Raw genomic sequence first — 17375 nt, 5'->3', positions numbered from 1 at the left:
GCTCCAATCAATACAAACCCTATCTCTCTTTATTTTCCTTTCGGAAAGTAAACCTATTTCCTAACTCTTTCTCTGATATCGTTCTTCTTCTGATCTATGTGCATGTAGTTTTGTTATTGAATCCGGTTGTTGGTTGATGGGTTTGTTGTTTGTTTAGGGTTTGGTTCTGAGTTCGCGATGATGAATATGATGTTGATGGTGACGATGAATACATTTTCTGATTATATCGTGATGTTGATTCTGAACCGTTAATGGTTGTTGATGAGGGTTACGGTCGTGAAAATTGATGATGATGTTGGCGACGCTGAAAGTCACATTAAATCGGTGAGATCTTTCTTTGTTTTTTGGTATTTTGAGTTCTATAATCTCTCTTCTTCTCTCAATATTTTCTGAAGGGTTTGTGTAAAAAATGAGGAAGATGATGATGAAATAGGGTTTCATGAATGTTAGTGTTGTATCAGGTTTACTGAATATGAACTGCATTCTTTTTCTTTCTTCTTATTGTTTTTGGAAAATTTGTATAGATGAGGATGACGTTGATGATGGAATTTTAGGGTTTTGTATCGTAATCCCCTGGTACTGAACCGTAACTGTGATGTTATTGTTGATTTTCTGCAGTGAAAAAATTTGACTCAGATGTTAACTTATTTTTTTTCTCTTTACTGTGAACCAAAGTTTATTTGTGATTTGTAGTAAAGATTAGACCGATGATTGTTATGTGAAACTGTATGAGGCCTTTAAAAATTATGATTCCTTCACATAAACCCTAATGATGAATTATGAATCTTCTTGAGACTTCTTATTCATATTTATGTTTGTTCTAACATTATTTCACTTTCTCTTTTCATGTGATAGCGATCGATGTTGGCACAAACTACGAGAAGTTGCTGAATGATGCGTTTTACATTGGCCTTAGACATAACCGAGCAACTCGGAAGGTTCGATCATCCCTAACACTCACTGGATTTTGTACATTGGGTGTGAAATTTCTATATTGCTAACATTGTGTTTGTTCATCATGGTTTAGGAATATGCGGAGCTTCTAGACAACTTTATGCATGCAGTTAAGCAGAACAATGGAGAGAAAATTCTTGTGCAGGTTATATATCTGATTCAGTATCATGTGTGGCTTTGGTGTTTTGCTTGAATCAATTATTTTCCTGATTTTATTTCGAAATATGATCACAGGCTTTGGTATTATGTTGGTGCTTACTCTGAGAATTACGATATGTCGTATATTTTTGGTTCTGGAATGACTTTTGATGGAGGTGGTTTTGCAATAAGTGCTTCTTTTGCAAATGTTTTATCTAAAGTTTTTGATTCTTGTATTGAGAGATATTCACATCATTTTGGAAGTGATGCTAGGGTGTTCTCTTGCATAGCTGAACTTGGTGTTGGATTAACATACGAACCTGGTTTTCATCAGGTAATAATCACTTTTTATTTATTGAATATTTGTTTACTGATTCATTCCTGTAATAATAATAATCACTTCTTATGAAATTGGATTATAGGTTGATTTAAGGGGAAATATCTTCGGATTATTGGCTGCACATCCACTAAGTCTCATGTTATCCTTACATCATCCAGATCTCGTGGAACCAATCTTTCCTCAAATGACAGCTTCAAATTCATTTCAACATTTATTTGAAGCTACAAATGTTGATTCATAGAGAATCTTACAGCAAACAATTTTCGCGGACGATTTCAGTATCATGCGGCTATGCTGTTCAAGTATTCCAAAACAATGAACTTTTACCAGATGTTCTTAGAGTTCGAGAAACATTCAAACCATGGAGAGAAGACTTACCATTTGCCGGAGTATATACATTTAGTACAACAAAAATTCATCCGGATCCTTGTGAATGGCCTGCGATTTTTTACCTAGACAATGTATCTTCTGATAAAGATGGTATTATTAGCAACTATACGAAATCTTTTCGAGATTGTTCCAAAGATAATATACATCATTGAAGAATCTGGAGCTGATTAAAGTAGTCACAAAAAAGTTAGACCTTGACATCAAACAGGTAATATGTTTTAGGTGGAACTTAATTTTATGCAGTAACATAATATTTTTAATTTGGTAATTAGTAATGCTAATTAAGAAAATCATACATTTGTATTCAGAGTCCAAGAAGGCAATATATAGAATCATCTGATGTGTTGCTTCTGTCTGGTGTAGGGGGTTTTGGTCTGGCTTTGTGGGGATGTCAAGTGCGGCAAGGTGCTTCCGGGTAAGATTGTTCATTTATCTAAGGATTGTTCAGTTTTTGTTGTTGATAATAGGAAGGTTGTGTTCAAGAGAGATGGAACATCGCCTACAAACTGTGTCGATTTAAAAGATTTTTTTATTCAACGTGTTACTGTAGGTCGTCAAGTTGGGTTGCACGGTTAGATTCAGTGGAGATTCAGCAGGAGTTCAATTTCAGCGTCGATGTCAACGCTCAAATTAAAGTATATAGTAGCATAAGTCAAATCAAATCAAACCAAACTACTCACTCATACATTCTATATTCTCATCTCACTTACTTTAATTAATTACGATCGTAATCTATTGATTTCATCATCATCATCTGTTAATCATGTCGAACACTGTTGGTCAGATCATCAAGTGCAGAGGTAAACCATCTCCTTCTTTTTAATTCCTACTATATTTTAATCAACACTCCATTGATTGTGTTTTGAAAATTTGTACAATAATTGCAGCTGCGGTTGCATGTGAGGCTGGGAAGCTGCTGGTGATTGAAGATGTAGAGGTGGCGCCACCACAGGCCGACGAAGTTTGTCTCAAGATACTCTTCACTTTTGCTACACTGATGTTTACTTCTGGGAAGCTAAGGTAAATTAACCTCCCTGAATCAGAGGAAAGCAACATGTATGATCTTCTTAGGATCAACACTGAAAGAGGTTTCATGCTCAATGACAACAAATCTAGATTCTCTATTAAGGGACAACTTGTACACCATTTTGTCGGTACCTCTACATTTAGCGAGTACACCGTGGTACATGCTGGATGTGTTGCAAAGATCAACCCTGATGCACCACTTGACAAAGTTTGTATTCTCAGCTGTGGAATATGATAAGATTGTGGCCTTGCCGTTCAGTTTTCATTGTTTTTTAATTAAACTAATACGCTGATTTTAATTAGTATCAGCTTCATTAACTACTTCTGGTTGGACTTTTGGAGTGGTGAACCTTTGATCAATATCCTGTAAATATCTCATAATCTGCATCCTTTACTACATTATGCTGTCATGCATTTTATTTCTAATGTAAAATGGAACTTTCCTTTTAAACTTCTACTTGCCTATCCAACCCTTCAATCCATAATTGACAAAATCATAATTCCTTTGATTGATAAAGAAGATAAGTACATAATTTACGGTTTGGCGGAATGAATTTCTTTTATAATTCAAGATGTTTCTCCTTTAACATAGGAAAATATTCATTTCCTTTATTGTGGGTAAATGATAAAAGTGTGGACTGAAATTTTTTGTTTGTTTCATTTTAATAATTATTACAGCTGAGGAAATAATTTATTAACCAAGTTGAGTCAACAATTGCAGCAATGCGAGGGATTTCGGCTACTACATCTAGCAGTCAACTGAACCTCACTACTTTGTTCCAACTTGCTGTTCATGAAGCTAACAAATCCAATACTCAAGGTCGCATTTTAAGAGTGGTCAGTGATGGCTTCCATCAGTGGTTTGTCAAATCACTTCATATATATTGGTTTATGTAAATCTATTATCGTGTGCTTGGTGTGAAATTTTCAAAATTTATTTGTTACTGACATGCTCATGGGACTGCAACATCAGTGGAAATAGCCATGATTATCTTGGGACTAGACATGACTAACCCGAAGTTTGGATTGTTTCAAGAAGCACATGATTTGTGGTTACGTTTTTTTCATAAGTGCTTATTTTGACAAGCACTATAACTATAAGCTCTAAATAAACTATTTATCCAAACATGCCCTTAATCTGTTTAGTGCAAAGTGTTGTTGCTATAACGCTATTGCATTGAGAAAGTAGACTGAAGACTTCAAGAATATGATCAACGTATTAGCAATTTTCTCAAATGCCCTAGGCATTATAGTCAGTTTAGTTGTGTTTATTTTCCTTATAACCATATATGCTTTCAAGAGTAAATTGTATATGTTAGAGTTGTGTAGTTTTTCCGGTTGGAATGTTAGTATTGGGCATTGGCTTTTGCTTATGGATGTATATGGCTAAGGCATGCCTATCTATTCAAGTAACTGTGTTTTTTATTCACAAAGGGCTAGAGAAGCTTGAATGTTTTCATGAGTTATTAATTGTTAGATGATCTAGAATTCTCGTCCATGACGGAAAGGGGATGACCCTGAGAAGGAATGGTCGCTCAACTTTCGAGGAAATTATAATTTACTTTGAGCATTGGATAGCCATACAATTTTTATACATAAACATTTATAACTAGATGGATTGGTACTGATATCCACCGTGTTTGGATGCCACTAAAACTATTTCATGATTTGACTGATTATTGAACTTCATTTGTTTTTTATTTTAAGCACCAATAGTTTTTCCAAGGTTGAATTACAGTATTTACAATGCTAACATGAGAGGCTCAAGCTATACATATTGTCTTAATTTAAGTTGCATGGACATGATTGTTTCTATAAAAAACTTTCATACATTATAGTCCAAATCTTTCTGAGAGAGGATATCAAATGTGAGCTACTTGTCTAAGGTTTGACACTTCTCATGATTGTTTTTATTCAAAGTCTGAACTTGATTTTTTTATTAAATGAGGAAGCAAGGACTTAAACCAAACATAGGTACTTTTGCAAATATTCTCTTAGCTTATGGTCATGCTGGAATGGTGGAAGACTGAAGAGTGTTTTCTATTGTATCACTAGAGAATACTTGATTTGACCAGGTTTGGAACATTATTCTGCTATGGTCTATTTGCTCGGTCATTCCGTTAAGCTTGCTGAAGCATTGGAGTTTATTCAAAACATGCCTGTTGAACCTAATTCCTCTGGGATGTAGTGAGAATTTTTGTTATTTTGCCACTTCTATCATCCACTGGGATCCTTGGAGAACAAATATCATAAAACTTACCATTCTATCACGTGATTATTTAGATTCTATTTGATAATGAAATTAAAATATGAAATATGTATCTCTTATTTTTAACGTTCAATGTATATTAAGTTTGAGTGGAGTTTATTTTTAGCCAAGTGTTTAGAAGATAGTTATAGCACCATCATCATTGGAAAATCTCATAATAATGTGGAGCATACAGTCTTTTTTGTTTTAACCAATTAGTGTTTACAAGAAATTTTGTTGAAATTAATGAGTCATGCACACCTTTTCCAAGCCATTCTTCTCTCTGCTGTATTTTACTTCTGTTGATATGAAAAGAGTTAAGTTTAGATTACAGTTTGGTGCATAGTTATGTGAATTTATGATGATGAAAATTGAAGCAATTGGGATGAAGTCACCAAATGTGTTTGTATAAAGGTCAATGAGAGTAATTCACTTTAAAGTTGCTACTTTAATTAACACATAATTTATATTTAATATTTTATTTATAAGTCTCATTTCCAACATAATAGAACTATAATCAAGGTCATGGAAAGAGACATTATATCCAACTTTAATTTGTTCTTAAATTTTGGTTTGGTAATTATTTAGAACATAACAAGTCTCTATATTTTAAAAAATTCTAAATTTTACTAATCAAATCAAATTAGAGTTGGACACATCTTAGGGTTGGGTTGAGCCGAGTCTTCTGATCTACTGATATTTATAATATTTGAATACTTTACTAAACATAAATAAAATTTGTATATGAAAAAAAAAATTATTATTAGTTTAAATATTTTTATATACAAAAAATTGTATTTATAATCTAAAAATTTTGATAAAAAATGGTATACGGGAACAAATCTTTTATTGATTTAAATATATACTAAAATTTACTATTGATCCAAATATTTTTTTTAAACGATACCTAAACTAAAATAATATTTGTATACGGAAAAAATTATTATTGATCTAAAATTTTTTATATAAAAAATGGAATTTATGATCAAATTTTTTTGATAAAAAATTGGTATACGGAAAAAAATTTATTATTGATCTAAATATTTTTATATACGAAAATTTAATATTGATTCAAATATTTTTGATAACAATACTTAAACAAAAATTATATTTGAACACGGGAACATAAAGTTATTGATCAAAATATTAATTATTAACGGGACATGAAATTACTGTTTAAAATATTTTTTTTATTAAGTATACATTCATTATTATTTTTTCACGGATAATCAGACATTTTTCTTTTAAAAAATATACATCTAAAACAAATGCGCGTCCCGTACGAGAACCCGTGCAAACGCACGGGTTTGTTACTAGTCAACACAAAAAGTGTACGCATTGTGAAATGGTATACAAGTCATTTAGACAATTAAATAAGTCATTTTATAATAATAAACAATTATTATTATTATTATTATTATTATTATTATTATTTTGAAATAGGAATGAATAGTCTATATCTATCATTCATGGAAATTTTCAACTTGGCACAGTAACATGCACATTAAATGATAAGATCTTGACACTATAAATACCACTTCATGGTATATGTAAAGAACACACCAATCGTTTTACGAGAAACAATATACTACCAGTCTCTTCTATCTCTCTGTATTCAGTATTCTTAACATGTTATCAGTACAATCGTTTCTATTAGAAGTGTTTACTACACTAGATATAATCATGTCTAATCTTAAGCATCAATTTAAAATTCTAAGCATAACTGGGGAGAACTTCATAACCTGGAACAACAATTTAATAGAGTACCTTTCATGTGAGGGACTTAACAAAATCCTTGAAGGAGACAATTCTGGAAAAACAACAGATGACCCAGAAGAAATGGAAAAGAAAAAGTCAAAAGTGAACAGAATAATAAAGCACCATCTTGACGATGGATTGCAAACAGAATACTCAAATGCTAAAGATCCCAAGATTTTATGGGACAAAATTAAAGCAATATTTGGACATCAGAAGAAAGTCCTGTTACCCTCATTAATGGATTAGTGGAACAAGTTACGGTTCCAAGATTACAAAACTGTCATTGCATATAATTCTGCTATGCACCAGATTATAGCAAAGCTAGAATTTTGTGGCAAAACTATAAATGAAAAAGAAAAGTTGGAAAAAACTTTTTCAACTTTTCATGCATCTCAGGTATTATTGCAACAACAATATAGAATGAGGGAATACACTGAGTATTTTGATTTAGTTGCAGCCCTTCTGGTGGTAGAACAAAATAACGAGCTCCTTATAAAAAACCACCAGGCACGACCCACAGGAACAATGTCATATCCTGAAATTAATGCCAAGATCTTTAATCGTGGGCGCGGTGGCTTTAATCGTCTTAAGAGACGTGGTGGTCATGTTCGTTCTGATGGTAACAATGGTCATGCTCGTTCTGATGGTCAAAATCAAGGAGGATATCATGGTTGAAACCTTTTCCACGATCGAAACTATTTTCGTGGTAGAGGACGTGGACGAGGTCATATGAATAATTATAGATCCCCCAGATAGGACCAAAATAATTGGAAAAGGAAAGGGTAAGTATATCCAAGAAGGTCCCTCAAGGAATTATGAAGATATATGCTACAGATGCGGAAAGAAAGGCCATTGGTATAAGGTGTGTAGAACACCAGAACATTTGTGTAAAAGACCAATGGCATATGTTGAAGAAAAGGGAAAAGAAGTGAATTTTAATGAGATTGAACCCAGAAACAATAATACCTATTTTGAGACTGCTGACTTTGTTGGAGGTGAAACTGATTAGTAACTATTTAAAATATGTATTTGAATAATGTTTGGTGTGCTTGTTTTATATTTGAAATATGTATCAACTTAAGCATTTGTATGTTGTTAAGATGTATCTCATGTTTGCATGAAATAATAATATTAAATATGTCGTTAATTTACTCTATTTAATCTTATGTCTATTTTAAGAAGGTTATACATGGAACATGTCAAAGACATTTGCATTCCGGACAGTGGAACTACACACACAATCCTCAAAAGTAAGAAATATTTTACTGAAATAAATCCCACTAAAGGTATAATAAATACAATCTCAGGTCCTGCAGATTGGATTGAAGGAACGGGTAATGCTATGTTCATATTACCAAATGGGACAAAATTTGTCATTAATAATGTTTTATACTCTCCAAAATCAAAGAGAAATTTGTTGAGTTTTAATGACATATATCGTCAAGGATACGATACTGAAACTGCAACTGGAGGTAATATGAAATATATTAATATTACTTCTAATGTTTTGGGAAAGAAGAAAATTTTAGAAAAACTACCAAAATTGCCTTCTGGTTTACATTACGCATATATACATGAAATTGAATGCAATTTAGTAGTAAAAGAAGATCCCAAAATTGTGATTTTATGGCATGACCGTTTAGGTCACCCTGGTTCAATAATGATGCATAAAATAGTTGAAAGTACACATGGTCATCCATTGAAAAGTTTAAAACTTACACAAGATGATAAACCATGTGAAGCTTGCTCTATTGGCAAACTAATAACATAGCATTCACCAGGAATGATTCAGACAGAATCGCCTGCATTTCTTGAAATAATTCAAGGAGACATATGTGGACCTATCCATCCACCGTCAGGACCATTCGGGTATTTTATGGTATTAATTGATGCTTCTAGTAGATGGTCATATGTATGCTTGTTGTCAAGTCGTGATATGGCATTTGCAATATTTCTTGCACAAATAATTAAAGTTAGAGCTCAATTTCCTGATTATACTATAAAGAAAATTAAACTTGACAATGCTGGTGAATTTACATCTGAATCATTTAATAACTATTGCATGTCAATTGGTATTACTGTTGAACATCCTGTTCCTCATGTACATACATAAAATGGTTTAGCTGAGTCATTAATCAAACGTCTTCAATATATTGCTAGACCATTAATAATGAGAACTAAACTACCATTTACAGTTTGGGGTCATGCAATTTTATATGCTGCAGCACTCATCCGTCTGAGGCCAAGTGCTGATCATAAACATACCCCTTATCAACTTGCAATTGGAAAGGAACCAAATATTTCTCATTTAAAGATTTTTGGGTGTGCAGTATATGTCCCAATATCACCACCACAAAGAACAAAGATGGGTACTCAAAGGAGGTTAGGTATATATGTGGGATATGAATCACCATCTATTATTAGATATCTTGAACCTTTAACAGGTGATGTTTTTCAGGAAAGATTTGCTGATTGTCATTTTGACGAAACAATATTTCCAACTCTAGGGGGAGAGAATATAAAATCAAAAAATGACATAACATGGCATGTACCTCATTTATTACATTTGGACCCATATAATAGATCGTGGGAAGAAAATGTATAGAAAATAGTTCACTTACAAGATTTAGCAAATGAATTGCCAGATTCATTTACTGATTTGAAAAGAGTAACAAAGTCACATGTACCGGCTATAAATGTCCCAGCTAGGATTGAGATTTCAAATCAAAATAATGAAGCAAGTACATCTAAGGCACACTTGAAATGTGGCCGACCTATGGGATCTGTCAAGCTCGGATATAGTCTAACGTACGACTTATCCTGACTTTCGTACTTACCCAGATCAGATGGCATCTTTAAGCCCATCTCCTACAAAAAGTCCCTATCCCAGCAAGGGCAAATTTCTTGGGTATTCTAGTGTTCAATCCTCTTCTACCTTCAGACTCCGACAGGCACACAGGCCAATCTACACCTTCAGGTTTAAGAAAATTGAACAGGGGCAGCTGTCATACCCCAAAATTTGCCCATCATATTTCAAAATATTTTGACTCATATGATCTTCAAATGCTCAAAGATATACAAGAAGAAAGCATGCAGTCTCTCTCCTAAAACAACAACCTCTAAACTAGGGTTTCTGATTTAATCAAGGAATTTGAACTTCTGATACCCCAAGTAGGTTCCATGGTCTCTCATATGTCTCATAATACCCTCATGACAAGTTCAAGCTCTGATTCTTCAGATTGCTCAATCAACAGCTCAAACGATTAATAATCGACTGATTGACCTAAAAGTCAAACTATGGTCAAACCACAGTCAAAACTTCTGATTTTTTATCAACATCCTCATTATGAAGTATCATTCATAATTTGATCAAGGATTGACCATGATTCATCAAGGAAAGCTCTGAAATCATTAGAAGTACAAAGTTGCTAAATTAGGGTTTTTAACCTAAAAGTCAACTGAACTTTGACTCTCACATGTCAAGGCTAAAGATGCTTCATTTAAGAGATATGGACCAAGACATTATAGGTCCTTCTAAAAGTCAACAAAAGTCATCTTTTTCAAAAGAACGCACAAGGAGCATCAAGAAAGATTTTGACATGAGACCAAAAGGGATGGTTAGAGGACTCTTCAAGCTTTCTAAAAAGTCCAAGAACACTCAAAAATATGGAAAATTGAGGAAGTTATAAGATGTAAAAATTGGACAATTTTCAAGAGGTGTACAATGAGAAATATGGTCCAAAATGATTTTTTTTTTCCCTAAATGGGCTTGATTTCTTCTTGTTCTAACATCATCTTAAGCCCACCCACGACTATGGAATATATATTTTATATTTTTATTGTTTTTATTTATCATTTTATAGATTTTATTCATTAAAATCATAATTTAATTAAATAAAATCATAAAAAATAATAGAAGATTTAATTTGGCTTTAGATGTGATTCAATTAAATGGCAAATATACTCCACAAAAGAAGCCAAATTCGTGCTAAGCTTGATTATGAGAAGAAATATACAAACATGGAAAGATTGTATGCATATTTTTTTGGATTCTTTCTCACTAATTGCTCAAGGTCCAGGTCCACTCTTTGCCCTAATTCTATTCTCTTATATATATTCACCACGTTCAACCCTAAAGAGGAGAAAAAGAAGGGGAGTCGGCAGCCAGAAGAGAGAGTTTTTTTATCCAAAAAAATCAAGAGAACCTGCACATTCGAACCTCACCTTGCAACCTCTTTCAATCCATTCCAAACACATCATTGTGTCCCTGAGGTAATATATGGTGATAATAGATCAATATCCATGGCCAAGGTATCATGAAACTCCCGCATCATAGTCATCCTTTTCATTCACTTTCAAAATTAGTATCTCATATATTTTTGAATGTTGCTGTGATTTAATATTGGTAACATGTTTATGATGATATTTGGGGAAGGTATGAACCGGTTATACGATGCTTTGGCGTCTGGAACGAGCTATGCCATTGTTAGGGCTTAACGAAGCTCTCCCTTCGTATCCATGGCTACGAGTGTTTTCTGGCAAAAACGACCCCATATTCGGATTCAGGGCATAATTTTATGCGGATCTGGGCTCTTATATTGATTGTTAACGCTTTTTCTTTGAGTTCCATGCTTGCAGAATTCTTCCTCCGGATATGCTATAATTCCGCAGGTAAATAGAAGAACCCGCATCAAATTCCGCAGGTATGGAAGTAAGGGATGATGAATAGTGTCCGTAGAACCCTTGACCATCACGTGGCGCTGCTTGATTCCCTGGTCAATTTTCCAGTTTCTCCCTCTCCATGGGATTGGCCGGTCAAAGAATCAAATGTCTCTCTCTCATTTTAATTGGCTTGTTCAGTGCGTGTGGGGCCCGTCCGTTGACTGCGTTTGAATCTCCCATTACCCTTTTTGTTTTATTTGTTTATTATTAGATGCATAATACTAACAACATAGCATGTGCAGCTTGGTGGAGGAGAAGTTACTCATGTAATCTCCATGTCCTGGGTTCGAGTCCAGGCAAAGTATTATATTTTTATGAATTGACTGATTTATAGATCAGGTGTCGCGTGCCTACACGCCCACATCATACTGTAGAAACCTGCCCTAAAAATTAATGTTTAGAGAGTCGCCACCTATTCTGAAGGGCGAATAGGAAACCCTACGCAGTATAGAGATCGGGGTAAGATACTATATTCAGGTCGAGGGAAGGTGTTAGGCACCCTCAACCCTTTCCTAAGGTTTGCATTATAAAGCTAGGGTTTATGGCTAAAAAATAAAGAAAGATGACAGACAGTTAATAGAGTTAAAAGCTAATTATTTGAACATGATTAGAGTTTGGAAGAGGGGGACTCGCCTTGTTGCCAAGTGCCTACGTATCTCCTTATGGAGAATCAGAGTCAACGTAGTTCGGGGAAGGGTTGTACGCCTTAGAATTAGAATTGAAGGTGTTTGAAATTGTTTGTGCTTTGAAAAGCGTTTTGAATTGTCTAATTGATGAGGATGAAAATCCATAGTTTAGTATTGTGGTTTTGAAAGGTTTTGAGAAGTGTTTTAGGATGTGGGCGTACAACCCTGATTTTAGTATGCACTATTAACCGCGGTAATCGATTGATTCAATTACCATAGTTAACAGATTAGTAGTTGCATCGTTACCAATTTTAATCAATTAATTTGATTATCACTAATAACGAATAATAGTATTTTTTATAATTTTTAATAATTAATTTGTATCATTACCCCTCGTAATCGATTGGTTCGATTAAAAAGAATAATGAATTGAAGTATGGAAAATAGAAAGGTTAATCATCGCGACTAATAAGATAGTCGAAACCATTTAACCAAATAAAAATTAATTGCATTTTAATTAAATAACATTCTAATTAAAATTATTATTGCCCATAGCGATTAATCGATTTAATCGGAACGAACAACAAATTGACATTTTAATATAAATATCATATAATAATTTATTTATAAAAAATAATTATTATTATATAATTAATATATTTAAAAGTATTTTAACTTAAACAAATAAATAATAAAAATTATTTAGTTTATTAGGATTTTGGTTCAATTTGATCATCACTAAGGTACATGGCATAGGGACTAGATTCTGGACGTTGATCTTAGCTGAGTGGAGATTGGATGGTTAGATCTTGAGGGTTCACTGTGCACCCTATAGTGTGAGGCGCATATGATTAAGGACATAAATCCAGAAAAATAAATGAAGATGGTTAGATCTTGAGGGTTCACTGTGCACCCTATAGTGTGAGGCGCATATGATTAAGGACATAAATCCAGAAAAATAAATGAAAGGGCCAGGGATCGAACCCTGGACCCTTGGGACACACACCACACACGCTTGCCATCCCAACTAAGCTAGTTAGTCGTTTATCATTTTCGCCCAATATATTATATAGAGAATCAAGAAAGACCAAACAAAACAGGCGCCAAATTCAAACACGCCAATAACGCCCTGACACCTCATCGTCTTCCCCAAAGAAGACCTGGGTTTCCTGCAACAGTTTGCCACGATTTTGCTAGGAAATCGTTTCGTAGCAATTAAACTTGTAGAATAGCGAATAGCACATACTCTTACGAAAACGAATCGCGACCCCTCCATTCTCCTCGTCTGGGTCATACGAATCTAACCACGCACCCAATTGATCCTAATTTTACTTCTAATATAAACCCCCAAATTGAAACCCTAAAACATAAATCGGCCTCCTATGGCAAAACACGTTTTAGGCACGTGGACTCCAGACAAACGATCCAGAAACATTCATAACATCCAGACAAATCATGATAAGCAATCAAAACACATGAACATGGCGTGAATTCAAGCAATCGAGCCTGGTTTTAAAGCAACGTACCTTGGCCAATCGGAGGTTAATCTGGGGGTGCTGAAGTCGTGTGATGATCCCAAACAATTCAGAATGCTCCAATGAATGTGTAGCAATGCTCAAACTTAATCCTTAAAACCGAATTTGGTTTTTTTGTGAAAATTTGGTTCTTGCAAGCTCTCCCCTGATCCGATTTTCCAACCCTTATTCATGTGGCATGCATTAGGTACTTATAGGCAATGGATTAGGTTAAGAAAAATAGTCCAAAACCTCTTTGAATCCAATCTTCCCAATCTTAGGAAATTTGATTTTATTCTCCATTCAAAACCTTCTATTTTTGCTTTATCTTATGCCAATCTTCTCCAATCAATTTGTCACGAAAATTGTATTATATTTTGCCATTAATATTGATTGGAATCAATTAAAATATCTCCCTTACCAAATATTTGATTTTTATCTTGATTAAATCATTAAAAAATGAAATAAAATCCTTAAAAAATCAAATAAAAATATTTAACTTCGTGGCATGTGTCTTGGGCAGCCTATATATCTTATGGATCAAGTTTGGATTACAAAACATAGGCCCACTTGTGAAAAATTCCATTTTGACCCCTTTTATTTCACCTTTGGTCCTCCAAAATCACCCTACTTTGATCAATCATATCTCCCTCAATTTTTAAGCTATGAGGGAGTTCTAAGACTTTTTGGAAACATCAAGAGGTCCTCTATAAGCCACTTTGGAATATATTTTTCATTTGGAGCTTTTATCTTGATCATATCCTCTTTGGGAAAAAACTGCTTTTGGAGGATGCTTGAAAATGACCTGTAATCTTTTGCACTGTATCTCTCAAATGAATCATTTCTAGGCCTGGCTTGTGAGAGACAAAGTTGTAGGGCATCCAATTTCCTTCAAAATAGGCTTTGAGTGGGGCATTTTTGATGTTCCATGTGAAAGTTATGCCCAGTCAAATTTGGGTTGACTTTCTCTTAAGAAACCCTAATTTGAACCTTTTTGTATTTGTTCATCTCTGAGTTTCTATTAATGGAATCATGATCATTCTTTGATCAAATGATGGTTATGCACCTCTATACTTGATATTTGACCAATGATCATAGGTTTGAATCATGCTTTGATTGTAGTTGGCCTTTAGGATTGGATCAGTTGACTGTGGATCTTGGGATTGTTTGAGCAAAGCTTTGGAATTGAATCTTGAACTTTGAATCATTGTGAATGGAATATGGAAGGCAAATTTTGGGGTATGACAGCTGCCCCTGTTCAATCTTCTTGAACCTGAAGAGGTAGAAGATGATTGGACACTGAAATGCCCTAAAATTTGCTTGCGTAGGGAAGGAGTTCTGTGGGAGATGGGCTTATAGATACCATCTATTTGCCTGGAAGGGTACTTGTCTAAAGTATATGCTTTTCATACCTGGATCATTTGATTGTATCTGAGGAGATAGGAAGTAATGTCTTACATAAGACTACCTGAAGAGGTTCCTGAATAGGGTATATCGAAGGTTGATGCGAAGAAGCTTAGGCTTTGAACAATGCTTAGGAAGAATGTCTTGGAGAAGACTAACTGAGGAGTTCTTTAAAAGAACTAAGTGTGTCTTAGAAAATATTAGATAAACATTTTAAAAAGGCTACCTAGAAAGGCATGATATGTCTTAAATAAGACTCACCTAGAAAGGCTCCTAAAAAGATATGAAACGTCTTAAACAGGACTTACCTAGAGAGGTTCCTATAAAGGGAACGATATGTTTTAAACAAAACTACCTAGAAAGATTCCTATAAAGGGAACGATATGTTTTAAACAAAACTACCTAGAAAGGTTCCTATAAAGGGTACGATACATTTTAAACAAAACTACCTAGAAAGGTTCCTATAAAGGACGTGAGACGTTTTAGACAAAACTACCTAGAAAGGTTCCTATAAAGGCTATGAAATATTTTAAACAAAACTACCTAGAAAGGTTCCTATAAAGGTCGTGGAACGTTTTAAACAAAACTACCTAGAAAAGGTCAGGATATGTCTTACACAAGACTGCTTGGAAAGGTTAGTATAATTGTTTAGGACAAGACTACCTGGAGAGGTGAGAAATTCTTAGATTGCTTCTGGATTGTCTTTGAAGAAAGACTTGGAATGAGGTATTAGAATTGTATCTGTTAAGATTTAATCGTTGATACGATCGTATTTGCACTGTAATTGGATGATAACATCCTTTTGATTATAAAGTGACCTGAAAAGGCAACGTTAGTTTTATGCAATGTCATGATGCATGTGTCATGTAATGAGATTCTCAAAATAAATGAGAATTATGCATGTATGCTCATCCCACACTGCGGGATGTAAATAGTACAGGCGTGGGAAGATCAATTATGCAACAATGCTCCTTGTATGATACTAGTGTGACTCCCCGATTATCAGAAATTTTGAGAGATGTGCCCCTTAATCTGAAGGAAGGACCTTTAGAGAGAACCCGAGTTTCACCATGTCTTGCCTGATATGCATTGCCCCAGTGTTTGAATTCTTAAAAGATGTGCCCCTAGTTAATAGGATTCTGGATTGTATGCCCCTGTTTTAGGAAAACCCCCTGGATGTGGTTTCCCTATTCAAGAGTCTTTATCAGGAATGATCGTCTTTGATTAGACCAATTTTGAGGTCTCCTTGATGCTAAGTGTTGATTTGAATGCGAAGCAGATGCTTTTCAGAATGAGTTGTGACGGACAGTGATTTGCTGAGTACTCAGAATGAGATGATGTCTTTTTTATAAGATTACCTGAAGCGGTCCTTGGGAAGAATGGGAAATTGTCTTAAACAAGATTACGCTTTAAACGAAGCTCAAAGGGATGTGTTATGCAGAGGGTTAGAAATATTCCTATAGAGGATAAAGACTGTTTTTTGTGATGTTTTAAACAAAACTTAGGAAAAGACATCTTGAAGAAGATTAACCTGGAAAGGATATGAGACTGTCTTATAGAAGATTCTGTACTTTAAACAAAGTTTGACGAGGTTCTTGAAAGAATAAGAGAAGTTTGCATATGTCTTAAAAGACTAACTGAAAAAAAGTTAAGAGATGTCTTACAGAAGACTACCTAGAAAAGGTTCTTGGAAATGAATATGTCTTAGAGAAGACTGTCTGAAAGGGTTTGAAAATAGAAAAGATAAGAAGGTGGGTCTTTAAAAGACTGTCTGAAAAAGGCTCCTAGAAAGGGTAAAAAGTATTTGAACATGTCTTAAAGAAGACTATATGGATAGATTAAGAAATATCCTATAAAGGTTCCTGGAAAGGATGTGAGAGTGGCATTAACATCATCTGATACTGAGTGATCTTTGCAACGTGCCCCCAGGTAATGGACTTGCCCCATGGGCTATTCAGCGTCCTTGAGAGATTCCAATGGATCTTGATTAGATTGCCCCATGTAAATGGGATGATGACGAGTTATGTCGTGTGTACACATTAGCCATCCCAGACATGCGTAAGGGATGTTTCTTCTTTTGACGAGTTTTTAAAGCTACTTCGTCAGTCGATAGGATTTTTAGCCATTAGCCATGCCCCCATGCAACTTCTCCCTGATGTTTAAACATCTGAATCCACATAGACCAGTGTACTTTGCAATGAAATTCATAAGATGCGAATGCATATGTCTGTCTTGAAAGTTTAAAAACATTTTTG

The 17375-nt window shown here is 34.3% G+C and overlaps 1 protein-coding gene and 1 pseudogene across 1 annotated transcript; both read left to right on the top strand.

The window, feature by feature from the left end:
* The first annotated feature begins 1156 nt into the window (after positions 1–1156).
* Positions 1157–2398, top strand: LOC131624265 (uncharacterized; annotated as a pseudogene).
* A 4381-nt stretch (positions 2399–6779) lies between these two features.
* On the top strand, positions 6780–7529 carry LOC131624264 (uncharacterized). The gene is made up of 2 exons (XM_058895213.1): positions 6780–7073; positions 7164–7529. Exons 1-2 carry the CDS (start codon positions 6780–6782, stop codon positions 7527–7529), a joined length of 660 nt encoding a protein of 219 aa, XP_058751196.1.
* The last annotated feature ends 9846 nt before the right edge of the window (positions 7530–17375 follow it).

This window comes from Vicia villosa, unplaced genomic scaffold (genome assembly GCF_029867415.1).
Source record: "Vicia villosa cultivar HV-30 ecotype Madison, WI unplaced genomic scaffold, Vvil1.0 ctg.000113F_1_1, whole genome shotgun sequence".
NCBI lineage: Eukaryota > Viridiplantae > Streptophyta > Magnoliopsida > Fabales > Fabaceae > Vicia > Vicia villosa.
Note: the sequence above shows the minus strand (reverse complement) of the source record. Positions and strands in the feature narration are given on the sequence as shown.

What these genes read in the sequence shown, in the direction of transcription:
- LOC131624264 (XM_058895213.1), top strand. Translation starts at nt 6,780, where the DNA reads ATGTCTAATCTTAAGCATCAATTTAAAATTCTAAGCATAACTGGGGAG. An exon ending in TATTTGGACATCAGAAGAAA is followed by an intron (nt 7,074 to 7,163) that starts GTCCTGTTACCC and finishes GCTATGCACCAG; the next exon opens with ATTATAGCAAAGCTAGAATT.